Source organism: Neolamprologus brichardi, chromosome 14 (genome assembly GCF_056152115.1).
Source record: "Neolamprologus brichardi isolate AB-2024 chromosome 14, ASM5615211v1, whole genome shotgun sequence".
Taxonomy (NCBI): Eukaryota; Metazoa; Chordata; class Actinopteri; order Cichliformes; family Cichlidae; genus Neolamprologus; species Neolamprologus brichardi.
The window spans coordinates 32,311,124-32,332,745 of record NC_142117.1 but is presented as its reverse complement, the minus strand read 5'-3'; the positions used below and the strand labels follow the sequence as shown (position 1 = coordinate 32,332,745).

The 21,622-nt window shown below is 40.1% G+C and overlaps 1 protein-coding gene across 11 annotated transcripts in view; it reads right to left on the bottom strand.

The window, feature by feature from the left end:
* The window catches only part of tenm4 (teneurin transmembrane protein 4), a 149,061-nt gene that overhangs the window by 7,043 nt on the left and 120,396 nt on the right, over positions 1–21,622 (bottom strand). For all 11 annotated transcript variants that reach the window (XM_006796627.2, XM_006796629.2, XM_006796630.2 and 8 more), the window contains 5 exons: positions 16,789–17,666; positions 12,322–12,494; positions 9,217–9,452; positions 4,375–4,671; positions 1,813–3,427 (listed from right to left, as the gene is read on the bottom strand). In XM_006796627.2, coding sequence (XP_006796690.2) covers positions 1,813–3,427; positions 4,375–4,671; positions 9,217–9,452; positions 12,322–12,494; positions 16,789–17,666 — 3,199 coding nt within the window. The remainder of the gene's footprint in view (positions 1–1,812; positions 3,428–4,374; positions 4,672–9,216; positions 9,453–12,321; positions 12,495–16,788; positions 17,667–21,622) is intronic.

The window sequence follows — 21,622 nt, the reverse complement described above, 5'->3', positions numbered from 1 at the left end:
CAGTTGGGTTACAGAAATGCCAAGTGACATCTGAGAGTGCCTGCTGTGCTGATAATTATATTCAGTAATTTGGTGTCATTTCAAGGCAGCCAAGACTTCAACACGAGATATTTTGAAGACTCAGCGGGCTCCTCTGCATTAATTTCTCTCTAATGAGATGCTGAAAGAGAGGAAAGTGACGTGTCTGAGATTTAAATACATCCAATCATGATAATGTGGTTCTTCTAATAGCAGCCACCGACACTGTGGTTATAGGTGCTGCTGCAGTCGCCTATAGCATGCTGTCATATTTTATGAATATCACAGAGAAGGTTACAGGTCTTAAGAGAAGCAGAGCCTGTCCAACCTGATCGATTTCTTTCTCGCGCCCTTCCATGTGTTCGTTACAGACAGCATCATTGCTGTGACACTCGGGGTGCGAGTCTCTCACACATTGCCGCTGCCACATTGTGGCACCTGACAAAGCTTTTTTAAATATGAATTTGTTTGAGGACAAAGAAAGGACCCTGGCAATTTAGTGAGAGGAATGTAAATGTCACTGCTATCAATCACAATTGAGGCAAACCCACTACAATATATCTATCTAACAGTCTATTTAGCATTAAAATGCCATTGAGCCCCTAATGGTGGACTATGATGCTGAATGCCTTTGTGTTTGCAAAAAGTGACTACTCCGTCTCTCGGTATTGTCTTCAGGTTATTAAAGGATAAACAATAAAAGGTAAACACATTATTATTCCTCCACAAAAAGGCATTATGGAGTAAATATAATGCAGCATGCACACAGATAACTTATACATTCATTTATGACAGAGATCCAGCTACTGTTTGGTTTAACCACAAGGTTTTCACTGAGTATGTTGTTTTCCTTCCGGCAAAAGAGGTTGATACAACCAACAAAGATTTGTATGGTTTGCATGGCTCCATTGTGCTCACCTTCTCTACCGAGGTGCTTTCACTGCCATTTACCCCCTCCCCACCACAAAGAACCAGGATATTTCTGGAAAAGGACCTGAATGCTAAACAACAGAAAGGGCTTGGCCGTATAGCATTGTTCCCTTCGAGCATTTTCAGAGTGATAGCTACTGCGCACGTACATAAGCAAGTATACATGAACACACATACACAAAACCCCCCCCACACCTCAGTTTCCCAGCAAGCGAGTGCTTAAAATCCTCCCAAGCACACTGCTTTTGAATTTCATTCTGGCAGGGTCTGTTCTTGCAGTTGTGTGAGGTTGTTAAGAAAAAAAACATAACAAATTTGACAGAAAAACCTGGAATAACTATTGTGCGCTTCAAGCAACAACAGTCATACACAGGAATGGAGGTTAATATTTGCTTGCTCTCCACAACCAAGTTATAAGCATAACAGATTGATTTAGTAGGACTCACTTAAATACTGTCAACTGCTATTTATATTCAATTATTTGGATACAACTGAAAGTATTTTGTACTCACTTTCACTTAGAATTGTTAGAGGAAGATTCAGAGAAAATCTTGCTTTTGAGCATCAACAGAAGCAGACTGCATTCAAATCATTTTCTGATAGAAAGTTATAATTCCACAGTAAGTCCTCTTCTTTATGTTTGCAATATGTTTCCACAGATTGCCTACATTTTTAAAGACATTCATTTAAAGGTTATGATACTTAAAATGAATGCCTCTTTGTTTGATCATCAGTAGAATCCAGTGAAACTGCACTGAAGCTAACTTCCTGTCCTCTAAGGTTAGGTGGACTTGCGCTTTATTTTTTCTTAAAATTTAATCTTCTAAAGCCATAAAGCATATAAAGTCTGTTAAAAGAACGTACCTGTCATGTAGCACTTTATCTCCTCATTATTGCTGAGAGGATTATTATTCTTGAACATGTACAAGTTGAATGGCACAATGTGGTTGCTGTTGAGACGTTTCCAGATCTCGTGGTCAGGTGTTGTCCAGCGACCAGCAAGGACATCATAATCCCGCCTGCCCATGTGGACCAGTTTGCTAAGAGGCTCATACAGGCCTCCTTGGTAGCCTATTATGAGCTGCAAACTTGGGTTGGTGTCAAGGTAAACTTCTCCAAAAGCCGTATGGAGGATCTGCTTGATCATGATGCCTGATCCACTGAACACAGCCAGTGGCGTGCCTATGTTATCACACGCCACGTAAAACTCATCCCCACTGCTTAGCTCCATGGCAAACAGATGTCCCTGCAGGTCATAATACAGTGAGGTGATCTCAGAGCTGGAGTGATTGTACATATGGGTGACCCTAGTGGGGCTGGACAACTCAGCATAGAAGAACTGCAGGTGCTGGCCCCTGCTGCTTCTGCTGGACACCCTCCTGCCGAGGCCATCGTAACGGTATTCGATGCTCCAGCCGCTCACTTTGTTGTACACTTTAACAAGCAGGCCAGCAGAATTATACTCAAAATAATCATTCCCTCGCTGCTTAAGAAAACCGTCCTCATCCATCCTATACTGGGTATCTCCCAAGCGAGTAATGCGGTCCCTGATGTCATAGCGTAGTGGTGTGAGGCGTGCGCTGTTTCCAGGGCTGAGAAGGTGTAAGTTGCCATTAAGGTCATAGCTGTACCTCCACAGAGGCTTGTCATTGATGGAGACCACTTGAAGTTGACCGTCAGCATCGTACTCGTATGTGTAGCGTGTCGTGTTGGCATAAGGCCCAACCTTTAGCTCCTTGGCCACCACTCGCCCCATATTGTCATACTGCACCATCATCCAGTACATGAGTGAGCGGAAGATCTCATATTGGACTTCCTTCACTCGCCCGTAGGCATCAAAGTGTTTGGTGTGGGTCATCACTGCTGTGGTTATGATTTGATTTATGTCATAATAGATTACTCCAAATTTACCAAACTGCTCTGTTTTGCCAGATACGTCATCGTAACGATACAAGTCAATCGGCAGCGGTTTCTCATTTATGACGGCCTGCATGCTAGTGACGCGGAAACTGTTGTCATACACATAGTCAAACCTAGCGTTCACCATGCCCTCTTCGCTGAATCTGAAAATCTGCCTGTCGATCAGTGGACCAATCTGACGGTAGCGAATGGTGCAGGTAAAGCCTTCACTCTGCAAGTTGACGGTCTTTAGCATGCCTGCCACTTCATCATAGGAAAAACCAATTCGAGTGGTGTCATAGAGAATCTCCAGAAGCTTAGCGAGCTTTCCATATTTGTAGATGATCCTGCGGCCTGTACCCAGATAGGTGGTCTGCAGCAACTGTCCATCCTCACTGTAGTCCTGGAGCACTGAAGCGTTACCTTCAGGGGGCCGGTAGGTGTTTCTGTAGTAACCAATGGAGCGGGAGGTCTCTAGAGTCTGCCGTGCTACGTTGGGCATGGTCACAGAGGAGAGCCGATCATTTTTGTCAAATTCAAAGATATACTGCCTTTGGCTGTAGAGCAGCAGCACCATGGACTAATGAGAAGAAGAAACAGAGGATTTTTTGTGTTATATTAATAAATTGTAAGACTGACTGCATTCAAATGCTTCACTTTGATATTTTCTGTTACATAAACACACAGTCCTGAAAGCTGTTACAGAAGCACAGTGTCTGACACAATAAGACAAGATAGAGATTAATTAGAAAATTGCTACCGCTATAATGTCTAATACCAATAACACAAAATGACATGCAATTTGTCTAAAGCGATAAATATTACTCAAGTTTGTGTCAGTCCAAATCTAATTTCCATCATGAACACAGAGTTGCTGATACTCCACTGAAATTAAGATTTCCTTAAGAGATAATTTCACAAGCTGCTTCTATTTTGCTCATTTGTCAGATCTTTTAATCCAAACAGTAGGAAGCCAAATTTTCTCACCTAAGCAAATCTACAATTTACATCTGTGCCTGTCTTAGACCAATAAATGATGAGGTTGTAAAGCTGTCACAACAGGCGGCATCGAGAAATTGCTCAGAGGTTGCTATGACTAAAGACTATTAACGAGGTGACTGACTGCTGTTCATATTATATGCCTAAGCTACAGAATAACAGCTCCTCACCTCACCCAAACAGTCTCGCCTTCAATTAGTCAGTAGAAAGTGACATTTCACTCTGTTCTTTTCATCAGAGCTATTTCAGGCTGAACTTTGCTGTCAGACTTTGGTAACAAAGTATGTCTTCAATGCACCAGACACTTTAATTACATTTTGGCTGATATCTATTCTAGAGCCTGATAGTGCAACACAAAAACTTCTGTATTATTACAAGTTAACTTTTAACTCCAGTCTAAAATCTCATAACAAGTTTCTTACACAAACACACCTTTTACACTTTATCTGCAGAGCATGCATCCAATATTATATTACATTTTTTATCTTTAAACTATTTAATCATTATTACAGTTCAACCAATTCGTACCTTCTCAAGATAAGTGTAGCTCCAAGATTTACCATCAGCAAATATCTGGGAGGTGATTCTGCCGTTCTGGTCGTATTCCATGCGCACCGACATCGTGCCTCTTTGGATACCTGCCACATGGCCTCCAGGAGAGTAGGTGACATTGACTCCATTCAGTCGACTGCTCGGTGCCCACAATGTGGGGCGGCCGGCATGGTCATAGTGGATCCGTAACGTAAACTTCCTGTGGTCATCGTAGACCTTTTCTGTTCTGGTGATTCGATCGAAATCCAACGACAGGAGGTTTCTGTTATGAACCTATTGGAGGGAACGCAGGGAGTTAGGAACACTTTATATAGCTACAGAAAATTCACCAACGGGAATAGACACTTTAAAAAGTTTGAAATTATTGAGAGGAATTGGTGCATTACTCTTCTGAGGTGGAACATTGGGAGGAGACCTTTAATCACAAAGTGATTATTTTTATATTCTTCTTTTCATAGCTTTTAATTACAAAAGTGGAGCTCTATCTCAGGACTGCAGGAGCCAGCGGAGTAATGAAATTGTAAGAATTACCACATTTCTTTGTTTGTGTCTTAGCCCGAGTATGCCTATTCAAGCAAGAAACATTAGAGTCACATTGATCATTAAATTCATTTTTAATGCTTACTGGGAAGAATTACCAGGCACAGATGACTCTCATTCTATTTTGCCTTTGCGTAAATTGGAAAAGAGAAAGAAAATCAGTTAATCTCCTTTATGACTGAACATTGTTTAAGTGACACAGCTCTTCTGAATGTATCAGGCTTAAAACGGTGACCTTTGCTTTCAGAGCAAAACAACACTGCTCTGAAGACTGCAGGCTTTATGAGGCAGCTTCATTGCTTTAGCCAAAAAGATCAAGCAGCAGCCCTGGCATTCTGTTTCTCTGTCAGCAGCCTCCATGAACAGAAGCTACAGAAGCAAAAAAAAATAAAACAAAGAGAAGATAACAGCTTAGATTGCAGGTCAGAGCAGATCTCTGCAAAGAAAGCATTGCTTTAAACACCATCTGGAACTTTTTGTAAAATGGGTCTTCAGAGGTCTCTGGCTGTAATTAAAACTACACCTCTGTTTCTGTAATATTTATGATCTTTTTTTCTTATTAATCTTCAGAGTGTTTCTTCAGGTGTGCTATCATTTGGCTTAGTAAAATGCTTGGCAAGGCTTAAAAACATCTTAAAATGCCTCAGAAGGCTGCTTCTGGCTACTTTCCAGATACATCCCACAGAGCAGGTCACACAGGGATTGCTGAGAAAGCTCTCTTTTTCAATCTCACATTGAGGAAAGCGTGCTTAGGTCTCTCATCTGTGAAGGGACAATTACACCAGAGGCAATTATTGTCACTGATACCTAATTGAGAGGATTACTTTAAGTAAAACCAACAGAATCATGAGGAGCATAAATCCATGGATATTTGGAGTGGCGTAAACTATTTGAGACCTGAGACAGAAGGGGTGAACGTACATTGGATCTGGAAATAAGAACGTGTTCTTTCGTCTCCTTCGCCTTCAAACACCGTCATAACAAGTGTCACACTTCCTTGAAATGACTACACCTTTCAGTTATTTTTTTTTAAGAATACTAGTAAGATCCCTGCTGCTCTTGTTAAATCTCTGCAGGCAGCAGAGAGCTGATGTCTTTTACAAAAAGTTCCCAGTGCTAGAATAAGGTTTGCCAAAGTCGCATGGCATAGAAGGAAAAAGTGTCCCATAACAGTGATCCCAAGTTCCCATGAGAATGGAAACCCACTCAAGGGGAGTTATTTCAAATAGAACATCGCCTCTAAAATGAATTTCTCACAGAAAGTAAAAGAGTAGAAGCAGAAAGGAGACTTTTAAATTACACTTACGACAAGATCATAGCAATGATGTCTCAACCAATATCAAATACTATCTGTAAGTGTCCCTGTAAATATGTAAATGTCTATTCTCAGGTTTCATGACTAATCCAGTTAATTTTTCTTTAATTTATTGTCACGCTGCAATCAAAGATAATCCATTCCATGTTTTTGGTTTCTTTTTTGTGTATCTCCTTTGAACAAACATTAGAAGCATCTTGTCATTGCTATCAATACTACATTCAAAAGGATGAAGATTCTTGCAAGAGTGAAGTGGCTCAAGAGTTCTTCATTAGCGTACATTAACGAAAAGCCTCAGGACATGAAAGGCACAGCACAACAAAAACACGTACGTGTTGTATCAAAGGAACAAATACAGTCAAGCAAAGTGGGGGAAAAAGACATCAGAAATATAAACACTCCTCCTTTTCTCCACCAAAAAAAAAAGCTGTGAAGTCAGAGCCACATAGTTGTTTCTTCTACTCCTGTTACCATGGATCTGTACTGTATTCAAGATCCTCCCCTCCCTCCAGCCGCGCACTGCCACACACTCACCCAGCCACCCACGTAATATCACTTGACATGTCACTCAAGGTCGCCCAATGATTCCAGCTCTGTTCATCCCCTCTGTTCGTGCCATTAGGCTGCTCCCATTTCCTATCTCACCCCTGGGGCCATTGTCTGTAACATACATTAGTAGCTTTCACTTCCAAAGGGACGACAAGGCCATTACATGAACAGCCAATGACAGACAAAGTGGCACCTTCCCATTAGCTGTGTTGCCTCACAGACAATGTGGAAGACAACTTAACCAAAGTAGCCATTTGCCTTACAAAGCCAAGGCAAAACAATAAAAGCCACCAGATGCAATTTAAATCAGTGCTGTGCGAGTTAATGCCTAAATCCTACATACATTATGGACAAGCACTTTGAATTTGTTGCATTATGAGAGGAGACCTGTTGATATGCAATATACGAGTAACTCTTAATTTTGATTTTAACGAGAAAGTATTTTATATGTTACAGGCTATTAATCAATCCATTTTCTTCCATTTATGTAATTTAGCATCGCTTGGAGTGTATTCCAGGTGTCATGGGGCAAAAGCCAAAGTATATTGTGGACGAACAGCCAATTTATCACAGACCTAAAGCGAGAGAGACAGCACAATTCACATTCACACCCAAGGCCAGTTTAGAATAGCTGATTCATCAAACACGCATGTCTTTGGACTGTGGGAAGTACAGAGAAAGAAGCCATGCAGGTAAAGGGAGAACATGTAAATTCGAAACAGAAAGGCCAGCCAGTGGATTCAAACCCAGGTATTTGTCGTTGTGACCACTGTACTCCTCTGTTAGGATCTATACTAGGGCTGCCACGATTAGTCGACTAGTCACGATTATGTCGACTATCAGAATCGTCGACGACTGATTTAATAGTCGATGCCTCATTTGAAGCTTTGTAAGATCACAAAAGACGCAGGAATAAGTAGTAGGATTTTAAAGTGTAATAACAAACTGAAACAGAAGATGGCAGCACTGCATGTACAAGGATGCCAGCTGCCGTTAAACCCCGAAGAAGAAGAAGTAGCTGTGTCCCAGAATTCATAGCGCAGCCCAGCTCAGTTTCCAACAATGGCGGCAGCTAGTTAGTTTTAATATTACTCTTATTATTCTTTCTGGGTCACAAAATAAACGTTTAACATATTTTCAGGCGATAATGTAGCTGTGTAAACCTCAAATATCTGCTCGGTTTATCAAGACACCACATATTTTCAAAAGCGCTCCGACGTTTTTGGAGACGTCTGTTACCCACTAGCTCGATAGCTAGCCGGGAGCAAGGCTCACTAGAGCCGTGAGAACACCGGACTCCCAGCAAATCATTTTCAAACCCACCGCTGTGTTTCGCTACTCAGGTTAAACATGACATATAAGTCACTTTGATAACTTAAAAATGTTATTGTTTGGCTTTTTGTAGTATTTTATTTGTTCCTGAGAAAATCGGTTTGGCTGAGATTAAAGTTAGTTTTTACACAACTGAATAAACATCAAGCAGACAACTGATTATCAGAAGTGTGAGATGCTGGAGAATATACTCCGGTGTCCTGTTATATTTTAGATAGCAAGGAGTTTATTAAACTTCACCGAAACAATCTGCAAATTTCATTAAAATTTAATAAACTATCATCTTGTCTTTATTTTTAGTTAGCACATACCTTAAACACTTAAAGCTGTAAGCTAATGATAGTTATATAAGAGCAGATGCTGCTGGTGCAATAAGCTGTAGTTTTACGTCCAAATGATGCATGATCTGATTAGTCGACTAATCGCAAAAATAATCGGTGACTAGTCGACTATCAAAATAATCGTTTGTGGCAGCCCTAATCTATACACAGACTGAAATCACTTTATTTAATCTACTTATGTCAAATTCAGATCAAAATTAGCCTAGAAAAAATGTACCAGATTGTGTGTGTGGGTGGGCTTCTACAGCTACAGATAGAAGTGAGAAGATACCATATGTTCCAGAAAGTCAAATCTGAGTAATACATCCATGAGTCTGATGGCCTATGATAAACTGATTTATAGCTGTGAGACAGAGCTCAAAACAGAGCTTTATTAATTATTTACTATAATAATTTGACATGTCATTGTATTGCCATGCAGCCTACTTAACTTGTGCACAACAAACAACTGAGCTTTTGAGTCGCAGCTTCTATAGGAAAAAAAATAGAGTTCACAATGAACCTGACACGATTAGATCTGCAGCTACATTTTTATTTCTTGTGAATTTGGATTTTTTTTCTGCATCTTTTTTTCTGGAGTTTGTGGTTTTTCGGCATAAATACTGCCCTATTTGAAGTAGTAGAATAACTACATGGACTGTAGCTGATAATTTGAGAAAATATGAAATAAGACACTAGACATTTAGCCTATGATGAAAAACCTTGCATAAAACCACGAGTGTAGCAAGACAGCATGCTTACCCTTAATCTGCGTCCATACACAGTAACTTGGCCACGTGCCTGCTCCTTCCTCTGTCTCCACTCCACCAGGTTAAGGCCGTTGTCGATAGCCAAGGTTACGTTCCTCTTGCTGACTGTGGGGTTGACCGTACCAGCCAGCAGGTGGGGTTCAGTATACAGCGACACCTCCATACCATTGGCCAAAACTAGACGCAGCGAACCGTCCAAACCAATGAAGTAGCTGTTCCGAACTTGATCTAAGGACGGAGAGATGGTATGGAGGGAAACGAGTATGATTAGAAGGCAAGCAACAATCATAGCTTCTTGTAACTAAAGCAAGAGGACTAAATCTAATATCCATGTCAGTGAGGCGCAAATGTAATGACCTGAAATGGCTGCTCAGCAAAAAGAAATCCTTTAGCAGCAGTATTTAACAGAACCACTGCAATAACGCAGTGGGTCTCTGACAACAAAGATCAATAGTGAGAGGTTTCACAGTGCCAGTAAAGCAAAGTTTTACAGCTGTTGCAGCAGCCTGGAGGATATGGAGGAATGAAAACTATCAAAAGCTGCTGGCTTGCCTATGGCCACAGAGAAGGCAGGGTGAGATACACGCGCGCGCATGTGCACACACACTTACACACGCTCACACGCGTGCACTCACCCACAAGGGATAGATCTGAGCCTGTCTGTTACTGTCCCTAGGTGACGGCAGCCTGTGTTCCAGCTCCAGACCAATGACTAATGTTTCCACTGAGCATCTCATATACATTCAGAGAATGTGTCCTTCTTGCCTCCTGTCAGTAGACTGACAGGGACCAGGATGAATGTGATTCTCAATATGAACAATAGAAAAATAATGGATTGTCAGCCAGCACATTAGTTACTTGACTTCATTTAACAGAAAAAAACAACTCATACGCTGCAATTTCCTTGCGTTCATGTGTCATGTTCAAGTGGCTGTGACAATTTCTTCACTGTGGACGCAGAACAACAATAAACACAACGTGTGGGGAAAGGCAGTTTTTTTTTTAAATCGTTTTCTTTTTCACAAAGCACCACAGGATGTGTTGTGCTGTTGCGACAAGAGAAACAGATAGAGGCATGACTGACCTTGTACTGGCCCTTGCCTCTCTACATCATACGGACACTTTGGGGGTTGACCAAAGACTACCGGGGCAGACCCTACCTAAAAGAGGCCTCAGAGACCAACAAAGCTCGAAATGCTGCAAAAGTAGTACACACACTCAGTTCAGCAATAGAAGGGGGAAAAATACTGGCTGTCATGAAATATAGCAAACCATAACAATGTGGTTTGCTATAATTTCCTAATAGCTCACAGTGGCTTATATGTAAAACAGACTTGCATTTTTCTTCTATAAACGGCATTCTATGTACAGTATCTTTAAGCTTTTAAAGCAAATAATTGCAACTTTTTATTATTTGGATATATTTCATTATCTTGTAATACACCTGATTATTTTTCTAGCTATAAAGCTTCTGCCCTTAATCCCTTAAATCTTAAAAGTTATCTGTTTCACAAAACTGTGTTGATAGCTTGCTGAGAAGAGGGGGAAAAAACAGCCAAATGAGCAGGAAAGAAACTCGAAGGCAGCACAGTCATATGCTATGTGATCACCCACCTAACAAAGCAGACAATAGTGAATTAATTAACAGCAGATTTCCTGGCGCCACTTTCCTCACAGGCAGATGCCTAAGACAAGGTCACAACATGGAGGTGGCCACTCCGTTAAACAAAAGTGAGAAACCAGAGATTGTCATCTCCCGTTTCAGACACAGCTTTGCGGTCAGTAGTCTAAGAGGGGATATGCTCAGAAACAGAAAGTAGAAGGGTGTATGCGTAACCCATCTTTAAAAAATTAAACATTGCTCCAGATTTAGTGAAGATAATATCAGATAGATATCAGACAGATACCAAAACACCTAGAGGAGTTCAAAAACAGCCTTATCTCCTCATGAATCTTTCTCAGCAATTTTTTTAAAACCTTGAGGATCTTGTATGGACCACCGGCACCGTGTTTTATCGTTTATTTTTTTTGACGGAAAAATCAATATTTGTTTCATTTCTGTGAAGTGGAAGCTGCACTACACATGTTATTAAAAACAGAGAAGCACCTCTGAGAGTGATATTAACACAGCTAAGTCTGAGACGTGATGTCTTCAAACCCACAGATAAGATTTAAAAGATCATGTCTGGAGCAATCCCGACAGTGTTGCTTTTAATTCACATCTGTATCCGAGACACCTGCCTCGGCCTTAGAAAGATAAGGGCAAATGTGATTTGCATTGCCCAAATCAAAAAGAAAATACATTTAACAAAGTCAAAAGCTATGCACCTCTACAGAAAGTCATGTTTCAATTTTAAATTCAAAAGTAATTTACTGGCATGAATCATTACAATAAGAGAAAAAAGGAACACAGCACAAAATCAATACATATATTAAATCAATTAACTTAATCCAACATGCTTACTAAATATTTATATTATACGCACATATGTCTGTGTATGTCCAGATCACTGGACTATTTATTTATTAAACACTATTTATATATAACCCCCCTTTTTTTCTTTTTAAACTCTCATTCGGCTACAGAGTGGCAACCCAAAATATTCAGTGAGGCTGAGCCAGAAAGTGCCTGTGAGCTCCCATCCAGGCAGCTTGAGCTCAAAGAAGGTCTTATCCTGAAGTGACAGTCCACAGAGACCTCTAAAATGCTCTTTGTCTAGTCCCTTAGCTTGCACCAGTTTCCCTTAGGGCTTCTGAGCGACTGCCCTCTACAATACATCCCTTTTTAAATCAGGAGAATGCAACACCTTCACAAAAATAAGGTAAGTAATAAAATCTATTCACAATCTCAAGTGCTATATGTACAGATAAGGTAGATACACTGTTGATTAATCAAATACTAGAACATAAGGTAATGGAAGTCAGAATATATGTAGATGAGAAAGAGTTTCTTAAAAATACTAACAGTACCTAGTCCCAGCTGTATAAATTAATATCAGGGACATAAGCAAAGTTAAAGCTTTTGGGACTTCACCTCGCAGAACAAACCCTAAAAAAAGAAACCGCTCTACTTACGGCCACCGTAAAAGAGACTCACCTTGCATAAGTGTGTAGAAGGTGCCAGAAGCTGACAGGTTAGTGGTGACGGTGATATCTTCTTTGTTGGAGCCCTCTGTCTGGATACGGACCGAGCTGTCTGCGTCTGTACGGTAGCTGCTCACTCGGCCCGTGGGGTAGGTGATGTTAGTCAGACGCCCATAGCTGTCATACCTACAAAGAAATATGTTGATGTGAACCAAAGAAGGCAAAGAGGACCATGCCATCTGAAAACACAGATAAACAAGCACTGTGCCTGGAACATAAACAGTGCTGTGGTATTAAAAATTTACTAAGCCTTGTTGAGGTTTGTTAAATCATAAGGAAGCAATCATGATCATCAATGCAAGTCAGGTATGCATAAATGATTGTAGGTACATAAATGTGACTAATGAGTCGCTGTGTCATTCCAGATAAGCAGTGATTATGAGTTGTTCTCTGTAAGTGTTCTAGCATAAACTCTGCTAATGGTAATTATAGGTAGGGATTGGAAACTTTCCGCAGAGTCCGATATTTCCTCCGTGTTGTCACAAATTGAAGCAATGTGTCAACACAGGCAGTAAACACAGCAGCAAATCCATCAGTGCTGGCAACCTGAGGTAATACATGGGATTTCAGAGCTATCATCTTTAATCATCGAAGCACAATCAGCATAGCTTTTGAAAAATGTCTCCTGCAATTTTCTATTCACAAACAAGGCGTGGGTGCACCAACAAACTAACCAGCTTTGTCCTTTTCTAGCCCTTTCAACAAAATGTGAATGGAGCGTTAATATCAATACTTCTCACTGCAACTTAAAAACAAGTATTCATTTTAATTCTATTCTAGCATCATATCACAACAGTAGTTACCTCAAGGCAATTTGTATAGCAAGGAAAAAACCCTACAATAATACGGAGAAAACCCCAACAATCAAATAAGCCCCTTTGAGCGAGCATTTAGCCACAGTGGGAAGGAAAAATATACTATAAATATGCAATAGATTTAAAAAAAAATGATTAAGATGAGAAAGCAAACACCTTTTTTACATTTGGAAAACTGCTTATTAGCTTAAAAGATTAGCGATATTGCCTAATCTCATTATACAGCCTATGAAATAGGGGCGCTGAGGTGTGAATCCCTAGAGAGATGCAGCATCTTCCTAGCTTATAGATCAGTCAGTTCATCACATACAGGAACATGAGTGGCCAGATTGTTTCATTTTGCTCAGAGAGCACATCGGCATAGAACAATTTGAAATCTTTCAGATTTTCAGTGTTCCAGAATTGAAGATAGTGAACGGTACATTACTTAGAAAGAAGACTTTTATCTGCACATTGAATACAGATTGGAAAGCCTCTTCGATGTTGCTGCCTGCCATAATAAAGCCTCTAATAAATGAGATGGCGGGTGCTGGTTTACAGATATTTCCTCAGCGCTGCCATCTCAAATATCCAATATGGAAAGGAAGAGTGGGAGAGGAATCATCTCCCAGAGATAAATGCTATCTGATCTCAACTGTACTAGGGACTGGGATTCATAGATACATTTCAAGCCAAGTCTTCCACTTCAGGAAATACTAAATAGCAGAGTAATTTATATCTAAGCCTTTGATTTATTTTGATACTGTTCATATATTATCAGCAAGAAATTCTCCCTGTGTCCATCATGCAATCAAAAGTTTTTGCAGTGAAAGCACTGCAAGTTATCTGAGCCATACTACTTTTAATGGTTCCATTTATTTGACAAAGCGTTCCTGTTTGCCTTCACCTCTGCACAAAAGACTCAGCCCACAAGACAGAAATCTCATTCAAGAGCAACACTACAAGCCCCAGCTTGATCACTGACCCAAACTCTCTATGTCTCAATTAGGGCCTTAAGCTAGTTCCATTCCTTGAGCTCCACCGCTGAGCTCTAATGGTTTTGGCCTGCTTCAGCTCAGCTGCCTATTACTTTGCTTTCTTTCGACAAGAGGGGCACGCAGGGGCAGGGTGCTCAGCAGAAGGACAGGAGCAGTTTCCCTCTGGTTGGCCACAAGTCTATTCGGATCGCATCACCTCTGTGTCACATGCTAGCTCTATGACCTTTCACGCTGGGCCCCAACAATAGGCTGAACACTTCATATCAGCATCACCCCCAGCATACCTAACCTCCGCTCATATTTTCAATTTGTCTTGCTGCCTGAGAATTTCTGAGCACGTGTGACTGATAACTTACAGATATAACTAAAGAACATTTGCTAAAACCCAGTGGCTAAGGCACATTTTTTTTCTTCTACCGTCTTAAATAAACGATAAATGAATATTTAGGTGTTTTATAATTCACCATGATTTAGAATAACCCTTAAGCAGAAGCACTTATCATTACAACATAAATTTAAGGCCTGAGGACCGTTTGTGTGTGCAGTAACTGTTGTACAAATGTGGTTTCCAGGGGTTACAACAGAAAGACAGTGTGGCAGATGTCTTTTGTTCTCTAGTCAATCTAGTTTTTTTTTCTTCGTTCATTCAAATTAATTTTGATCCACGAAGCATGGAATGTAAGTATACATTAATTAATATGGGTGAAATGATTAGCAGTGCACTTTGGTGGGCAGAGATAAATAGAGGTTCTGATGGTAGCAAATTACAGTTTTGACCCTCAGGTGATGGAATGACCTTTAAAGCTAATTATTCAAGAAAAACACACCCTGTTTATTGGGTGTAAAAAAAAGCATGGATCAAATGATTTGCTTGTAGGTAAATACAAAGCTTCATTGCTTAATTTGAAAGGGAAAGACAGGAAATGAAACAATACATGGACTTCATTTTATCCGAAGTATTTTGACATGTATAACAATTTTGTTTTACTCTACCAACATCACAAAGTGTCTTATGAAGGCGGTGGGCCACTATGTGTTGCCAGAAGCTGTAAAATGTGTTCAACTAGGCTGCGATCGGGTGCTTGCAAATGCCATATGATTATTATATGAATCATAAAATGGTCTTGCTGCTCAAACCCCTCAGTAGCCTCACATGCCTTATGGAGTAGAGCACTGTCATCCTATCACAGATCATTGTCATCATCATAAGACAAAGGTAACCACTCAGAATATTTTCTGCCTGTAGAAAATAATATATTATTATTTACCGCAGTAAACAATGCAGTGCATGAGCGATAGGTTTTATCACCTAAATCAGCGGTCCCCAACCTTTTTTGGACCACGTACTGGTTTAATGTCAGACAATATTTTCACGGACCAGCCTTTAAGGTGCCGCGGATAAACACAACAAAATAAAATGATACGACTAAGACAAAACTGTGGTATTTTGTAAATATAATAATTAACGTGAATCCACTGTGTAATTGTGTAACTTTATTAGCAGCGTCCTCCTGAAATACGCCGACAACACTGAGAGAAACATCCTCCTCTCTGCCCCTTAATGCTCTCTGGTCGCTATGGTAACGCGTAAATATTTCTTTCAAAATAAGACACACATGCTAGAACCTAAAAAATAAAAGAAGCCATTTTACAGAACGTCATAGAGAAATCATTCAGAATTCCAAACACCCACTAAATTTGTCTGAGCCCCAGGCAATTCAGTCTACCTCGAGAAACGCCTATGCATGGCTGCATTAGTGCCGCTTTCACTGCACCTTTCCACTTTTTTTTTTCCCCGTGTAACCATCAGATGACAACCAAATCAAACACAGGTGATAAATGTCTGCTCATATTAAACAGAGCGTCTGATTATGTGTCAGAGTTATATTCCTCCAGCGAGGTGTAACAGATGTCTGACCAGCCAATCTGCTTAATCACACTTTTTGGAATGACATCCAGTTAGCATAGTATCCCCTGGTACATTAAGCTAAGGGACAGATTGCTTCATGCAAGTCACAAGAACATAAAATCCTAAACTGTGGGAGAGTTTTCCGTCGTTTCCTCACAAGGTATGCTTTGCCTGATTTAATTAAAATCTTTGGCTATTCAACTATGCTTATATTTCTGGGGCGCATCCCAGTCATGTGAATATACATTTTGTACTACTCAATAGATACATGTTGTTCCTGTACCCAACAACTCCAAACAAGTGATGATCTCCAGTCTGCAAGCAAGGGCAAAGATGAGTAACATATCATCCAGTAATCCTATTTGGTATGATAACAGCAAATAGGATTACACCCATCCTTCCGCAGGTCTTGTATTCTGAGTGACATAGACATCCAGCCATAAGAAGTGAACTTATATGCCAAAATACTAAACTCACATGCCAAGGAGCTCTTTGACTGCAAACAATTCACTAAAGCATTCAGTGATATAATGAATTCAGGGCTCTTAGTTCAGATACTCCAGGAAAAAAAAACCTAAACAAAACTGTCCAATATGCATATCTGAATTAACAGATTAAACAGATCTTTAAGCTTCTTTGCTTTGATGCAGTTATCAGCTCAAATTGGATCCAGACTTTTAGGTAAAACGATTAGAAAGGTGTTTCTTCATATTACTTACTCAAAGAATGTTGTCCATCCATTTTCATTTGTCTTAGTTGCTAACAGTCCCGAGCTTCCATGGTAGGTCATTACAGCTAGCTCTTGACCCTGGGCAGCAACAGTTTTAAGGGCACTGTTAGTGCCAATGGTGAACCAGAAGGTCTGTCCATCAGGGACCATTAGCCACAGAGGCATTCCTGTTGTGTCTCTTCTGATGATCACTGTGTTTTTGTTCTTATCAGTAATGCTGCTTAGATCTCCCGATCCCGTGTATGTCAAATTGTAGAGATAGTCTCCTGTAGTCAGACTTTGTGTAAAAATGTGGCTGCCATTGGAGTCAAACAGATAGAGTTCATCATTAATGGGAGAGGACACCTCGTACATACTGAGGGGATTCAGAAAAGGCTTGTTCTTGCGCACATAGCGTATACGGATGTTGCCCAGATCTGCAATGTAAAGATCTCCATCTGAACATACTGCCAGGGAAGATGGTGCATTCAGTTTAGCATCTTTGGCATAGCCTTCATCTCCAGAGTAACAATCGCAGTTGGCATCGTTCTTGCAGTCACAGCCACTTGGTGCCCCTGCAACCAAGGAGATCTCTCCATTTGTGGACACCTGTCTGACTCGGTTTATTTTCTTTTCATCTGACTCAGCAATGTACAAAACGCCATTGTGAGACACAGCTAGGGCATTAGCTGACTCGAGGGTGGCATGGATGGCAACTTTGCTCAAGAGGAAATGGTCAATCCCAGGCACTTGACAGTGCATAGGACGGCCTGCTACAATACGGACTTGGTGGTTTTCAGAGATCTGGAGTACTACATTATTGTCCAGAACATATAGGGAGTTGTCCATTGGATTCACTGCCAAGTCTGTAGGCCACTCAAGGCGAACCTACAAGGAAAAAGACACACAAAAATATAATCCTTAGGTACCAAAGAAATATACCATACTTTTATTGATCTAGAGTTTTCGATTTCTACGTGGAAAAGAGCCTGAAAGGAAAACAGCGAGATTATTTTTATAGCTTAAGTTGTAAGTAAAAACATTTTTAAACAATTTATTATCTGATGAGGAGGAAAATAGCTGATGTACTTTTAAAAGGTGATACACAAAAACATGATTTGTAAGATCGCAGATGATAACAACAGTGGTGAAGAAGGGCAGTGTGAGAAGAGATCATACAAATGATAAGATTAACTGAAAAGAGCACACTGGGATGGTTCATGAGAACTGTGAACACTTAAGGACAAGGCTTCTGCATCCTTCAACCAAGTCTCTGTTTTTCCTTGCTTTGGGTTATTAATTTTGTAATGACAAGAGATTGCATGAGTCCTTGAAAAGAAACTGGAGCACACTTATCAAATGAAAGCCTACTCTGTCTCTGGCCTCCTAAATTATGACTTATTGTTCTGCTAACAATGCATCAGGCTTTTAACAAATTGGAATGATTGGCTTCATCCAATTTACTGGTCTCCCTCTCACTTATGATCCCAGTGGGATCTCTTAGAAACATAATATGAAGTGCAATATTTCAATAGAAGCCTTGGAGTTCCAACAAAGGAAACTGATTAAAACCTGGACCAAAATACAAAGACAGGCTCAGATTTAAGGTAAGATTTTACACAAAGGACCTTTTCTTTTGTTTGGTCACTTTGTCTTAGAGACTAAGGAAGAAAACTAGAAAGTAGAAACAGGAGGAAAGTTATCAAGGCTTAATAATTAGCAATGAAGAGCTAGAAATTGCATATATTTTTATTTCTGCAATATACTACTGATAAAACACCCAAGCATACAGCACTTAGGCATGAGCTAAAATGGCTGACTACCATATTAATATATTATTAGGTCAAGTAAGTAGACAGCTGAAAGACACAATGAAACATTTTGACTGTATTATGCACGGACACTGATGCACCTTGGCCATGTAGTAGGCTTTCTCCAACTGTCTGGGATTAAACAGTACATTGGACAAATACATTGCAATAAAAAAAGCAGGTTTCTTAAAATTTCTGGGAATATAAAAACAGTTGGCCCTATAAGTCCCTTTTTCTTTTAAAATGTGGATTGCACACAACAAAATGCACAAAATAAAATTCAGACAGCTTTTAGACATTAGCTATATCGTGCCTTTTCCTTTCTTGTTATCTCCACATATTCCTAATGTTCTAATTTAAAAGTTAACACTGAAACAGTGACATTCTGTGGCGTTAATGATTTGAATAATTCTAAACTTTTTGCTCTGTTCATATTCTTGAACTCACGTCCTTTTAAAAGTGGGGCACCCGCCCACCTGTAATTGAAAAACAGATTTGCGCATTACACACCTCACATCCTATAAACCTCCTATCATCTGCCACATAATGGAAGAGGTTTATATAACAGGATGTATCCTTTGGCTACATACGACAAACAGGAGACTAGTGGATACATGTCATCTCTCAGTAAGCAGAAAATGCATTTACTTGGATAATGAAGGGTAGACTTTCAATTTCTTAAAACCTATTTCTTGTCAACACTGCTGGTTAAATATTTCATGAGCCAAGTGTGGAGTGGCTCCTGGGAGCTGCCTGTAAGGAGGTTTTCACGCCACTCTGACTGATGAGGGGATATTTCCCGAGCTGCTGTCCCATATGCTGTAACCAGATCATACCCTCCCTTTTATACAGTGGGGATGTTGTCAGAAGCGCCTGCTAGACAAAGCCGCTAACAGGAAAAACCCAAAACATGCTCAACAGCTGAGAAAGCGAGCCGTAGATTTGTACACAACATCAAACTATTTGAAATGAAATGGAAATTGTATTAAGAATTATAATGACATGTTCCATTAGTAATCTCTGCACTCTTTGCTAGTAACAGCATGATGCTTGCCTCAAGAAGAGTAATATGTCATTATTTGAAGTCCCTCTCAGATTTGATTGAATGTCACAGTCATAGTCTAGATAAAGCTTTCTGAAGCTGCTAACACTCCTGAAATATGTTTGAGTGATCTTGTTTTAAGACATGATTTTCCTGCATTTAAGCTCAGCAAAATGCAGGAAATGCAGCGAAATTTTCCAAGACTTTAAAGAAGAAAAAATGGAAAGAAAATGGAAGATACTTCTAAGACAGGAACGACCCAAGGCCTTAGTAGAAAGAAAGAAAAAAAAACATATATGAGGTCAAAATATTGTCATTTTGCTTGATAATCAAAAGTTAAACGAAAGGTTACAGAGAGAATTAAGAGAGAATTTAGCTGTAGCTTGCTCACTACACAGATGGCAAAGTAAGATAACAACGACCTCATCAGAGGAGAGAAAGAAATCTAATGTTATTTCTTGTCTTGGTGTGCCAGGTGTGGTAAAGCAAAAGTAATGACCACTGTGATGAGCCTTCTCCAGAGAAAGTCAGGTTCTAAGTGAGGGGTTGGGGAGTGTTTGAAGAAGGAAGCTATGTGCTGTAGATGAATTTTTAATGGATGCTTTTTACTGTCTGAGTGTCTCTGGCAATGCTTGTGTGATTTGTCATCATTGTAGAACTGCAGTCAGTCTGCCTGTGTCCTCGTGTTTGTGGAACTGGGATGGTGAGCATCCATAGGCACTTGTGTGTGTGACAAGGTAAAGGAGTAGCAAGCGGAGGTCAGGAGGGGGGATGAAGTTCCCCTGTGGCTGCAAATGGGCAGCTAGAGGCTTTGCTTCCTCCACTGAATACATCATTCGCACACAGAAAACTCCCCACAGAAAGCAGAAGACCTGTATCCTGCATCCATACTCAACAAAATACACAAAGAGGAAAGAAACAAATGATTGCGTGCATACTGAGCTGGGCTTGGACCTCAATCAAGTTCAATAACCAAGCCTCGAAATGCTCAATTCATGGAAGTAAAACTGAAACAGTTATGAATCATGTAGATGGCATATACAAATTAAAAAGATACATTTTGTAGGGGATTTTATTTACAACTGGGTAGGACTGTCAAGGAGGCAAAAACAGCTATGTATGCTAAAAGTCTGCCTTGTCACCTCCAAATGGGAAGTCAGTGAGCCACAGAGTGACCTCAGTGCAGTGTCCTTGCCTGGGGGATGTGTTCTGCGTAGTGTATGTGTATGTGTGTATGTATGTATACATATGTTCATGTGCGTCAGAGTGAAGATCTGTGCATGAAGTCAAAACCACTGAGGTTAAAGGTCGTTCTTATCATTCTCCTACAGCTGTAGGTCACTGGCACTCTGCATTTAGGAAATCGGCGCTACAAAAACCACAATGCTACTGTTTTCAGCATGGTCCTGTACTCCTTTAAAATGCTTAGTCCAGATACTTTGGAAGGCCCAAGCCTGGACTGAGCCCAATTAATTGCTCATTTTCAGTTTTTATTTGTATCTGCTTTTTAACTGTGAGGTGATTTTAGCTTTCATCAGGCTTGCACTGCTTTGATTGTGTGTTGCTTCCTCAAGTTCATAATCCTACAGCACCAGTGAAAACTATGCAACTGAATCTTAATAGATAATCCTTTGGTTAATAGAATTGACCTCTCAGGTCAGAAAGGCAAGTTTTGTAGAAAGAAAATAGGTGCAGTAAAAGTTTTCAGTGTGTTTCCCTGAAACTGTCTCTTGATTAACTACAGAGTCTACAATGTTTTCTTGTCCTATTTACATATTTTTTTCATCCTGCTGCAAAATGAATTTCCTCCTGTGGGTCAAAAAATATCTAAACTGACCTGAAGTATTTTATCATTTACGATGAATCATAGGACCAAAACTTTGCTGAAATAAACTGCACACAGGAAAAAAAGAGACTCTTGAATCTTTTAGAAAGTCTTGTGGCTATATACCAAATCTAAACCAAGGCCTACAGTACTAGATGCAGGCTTG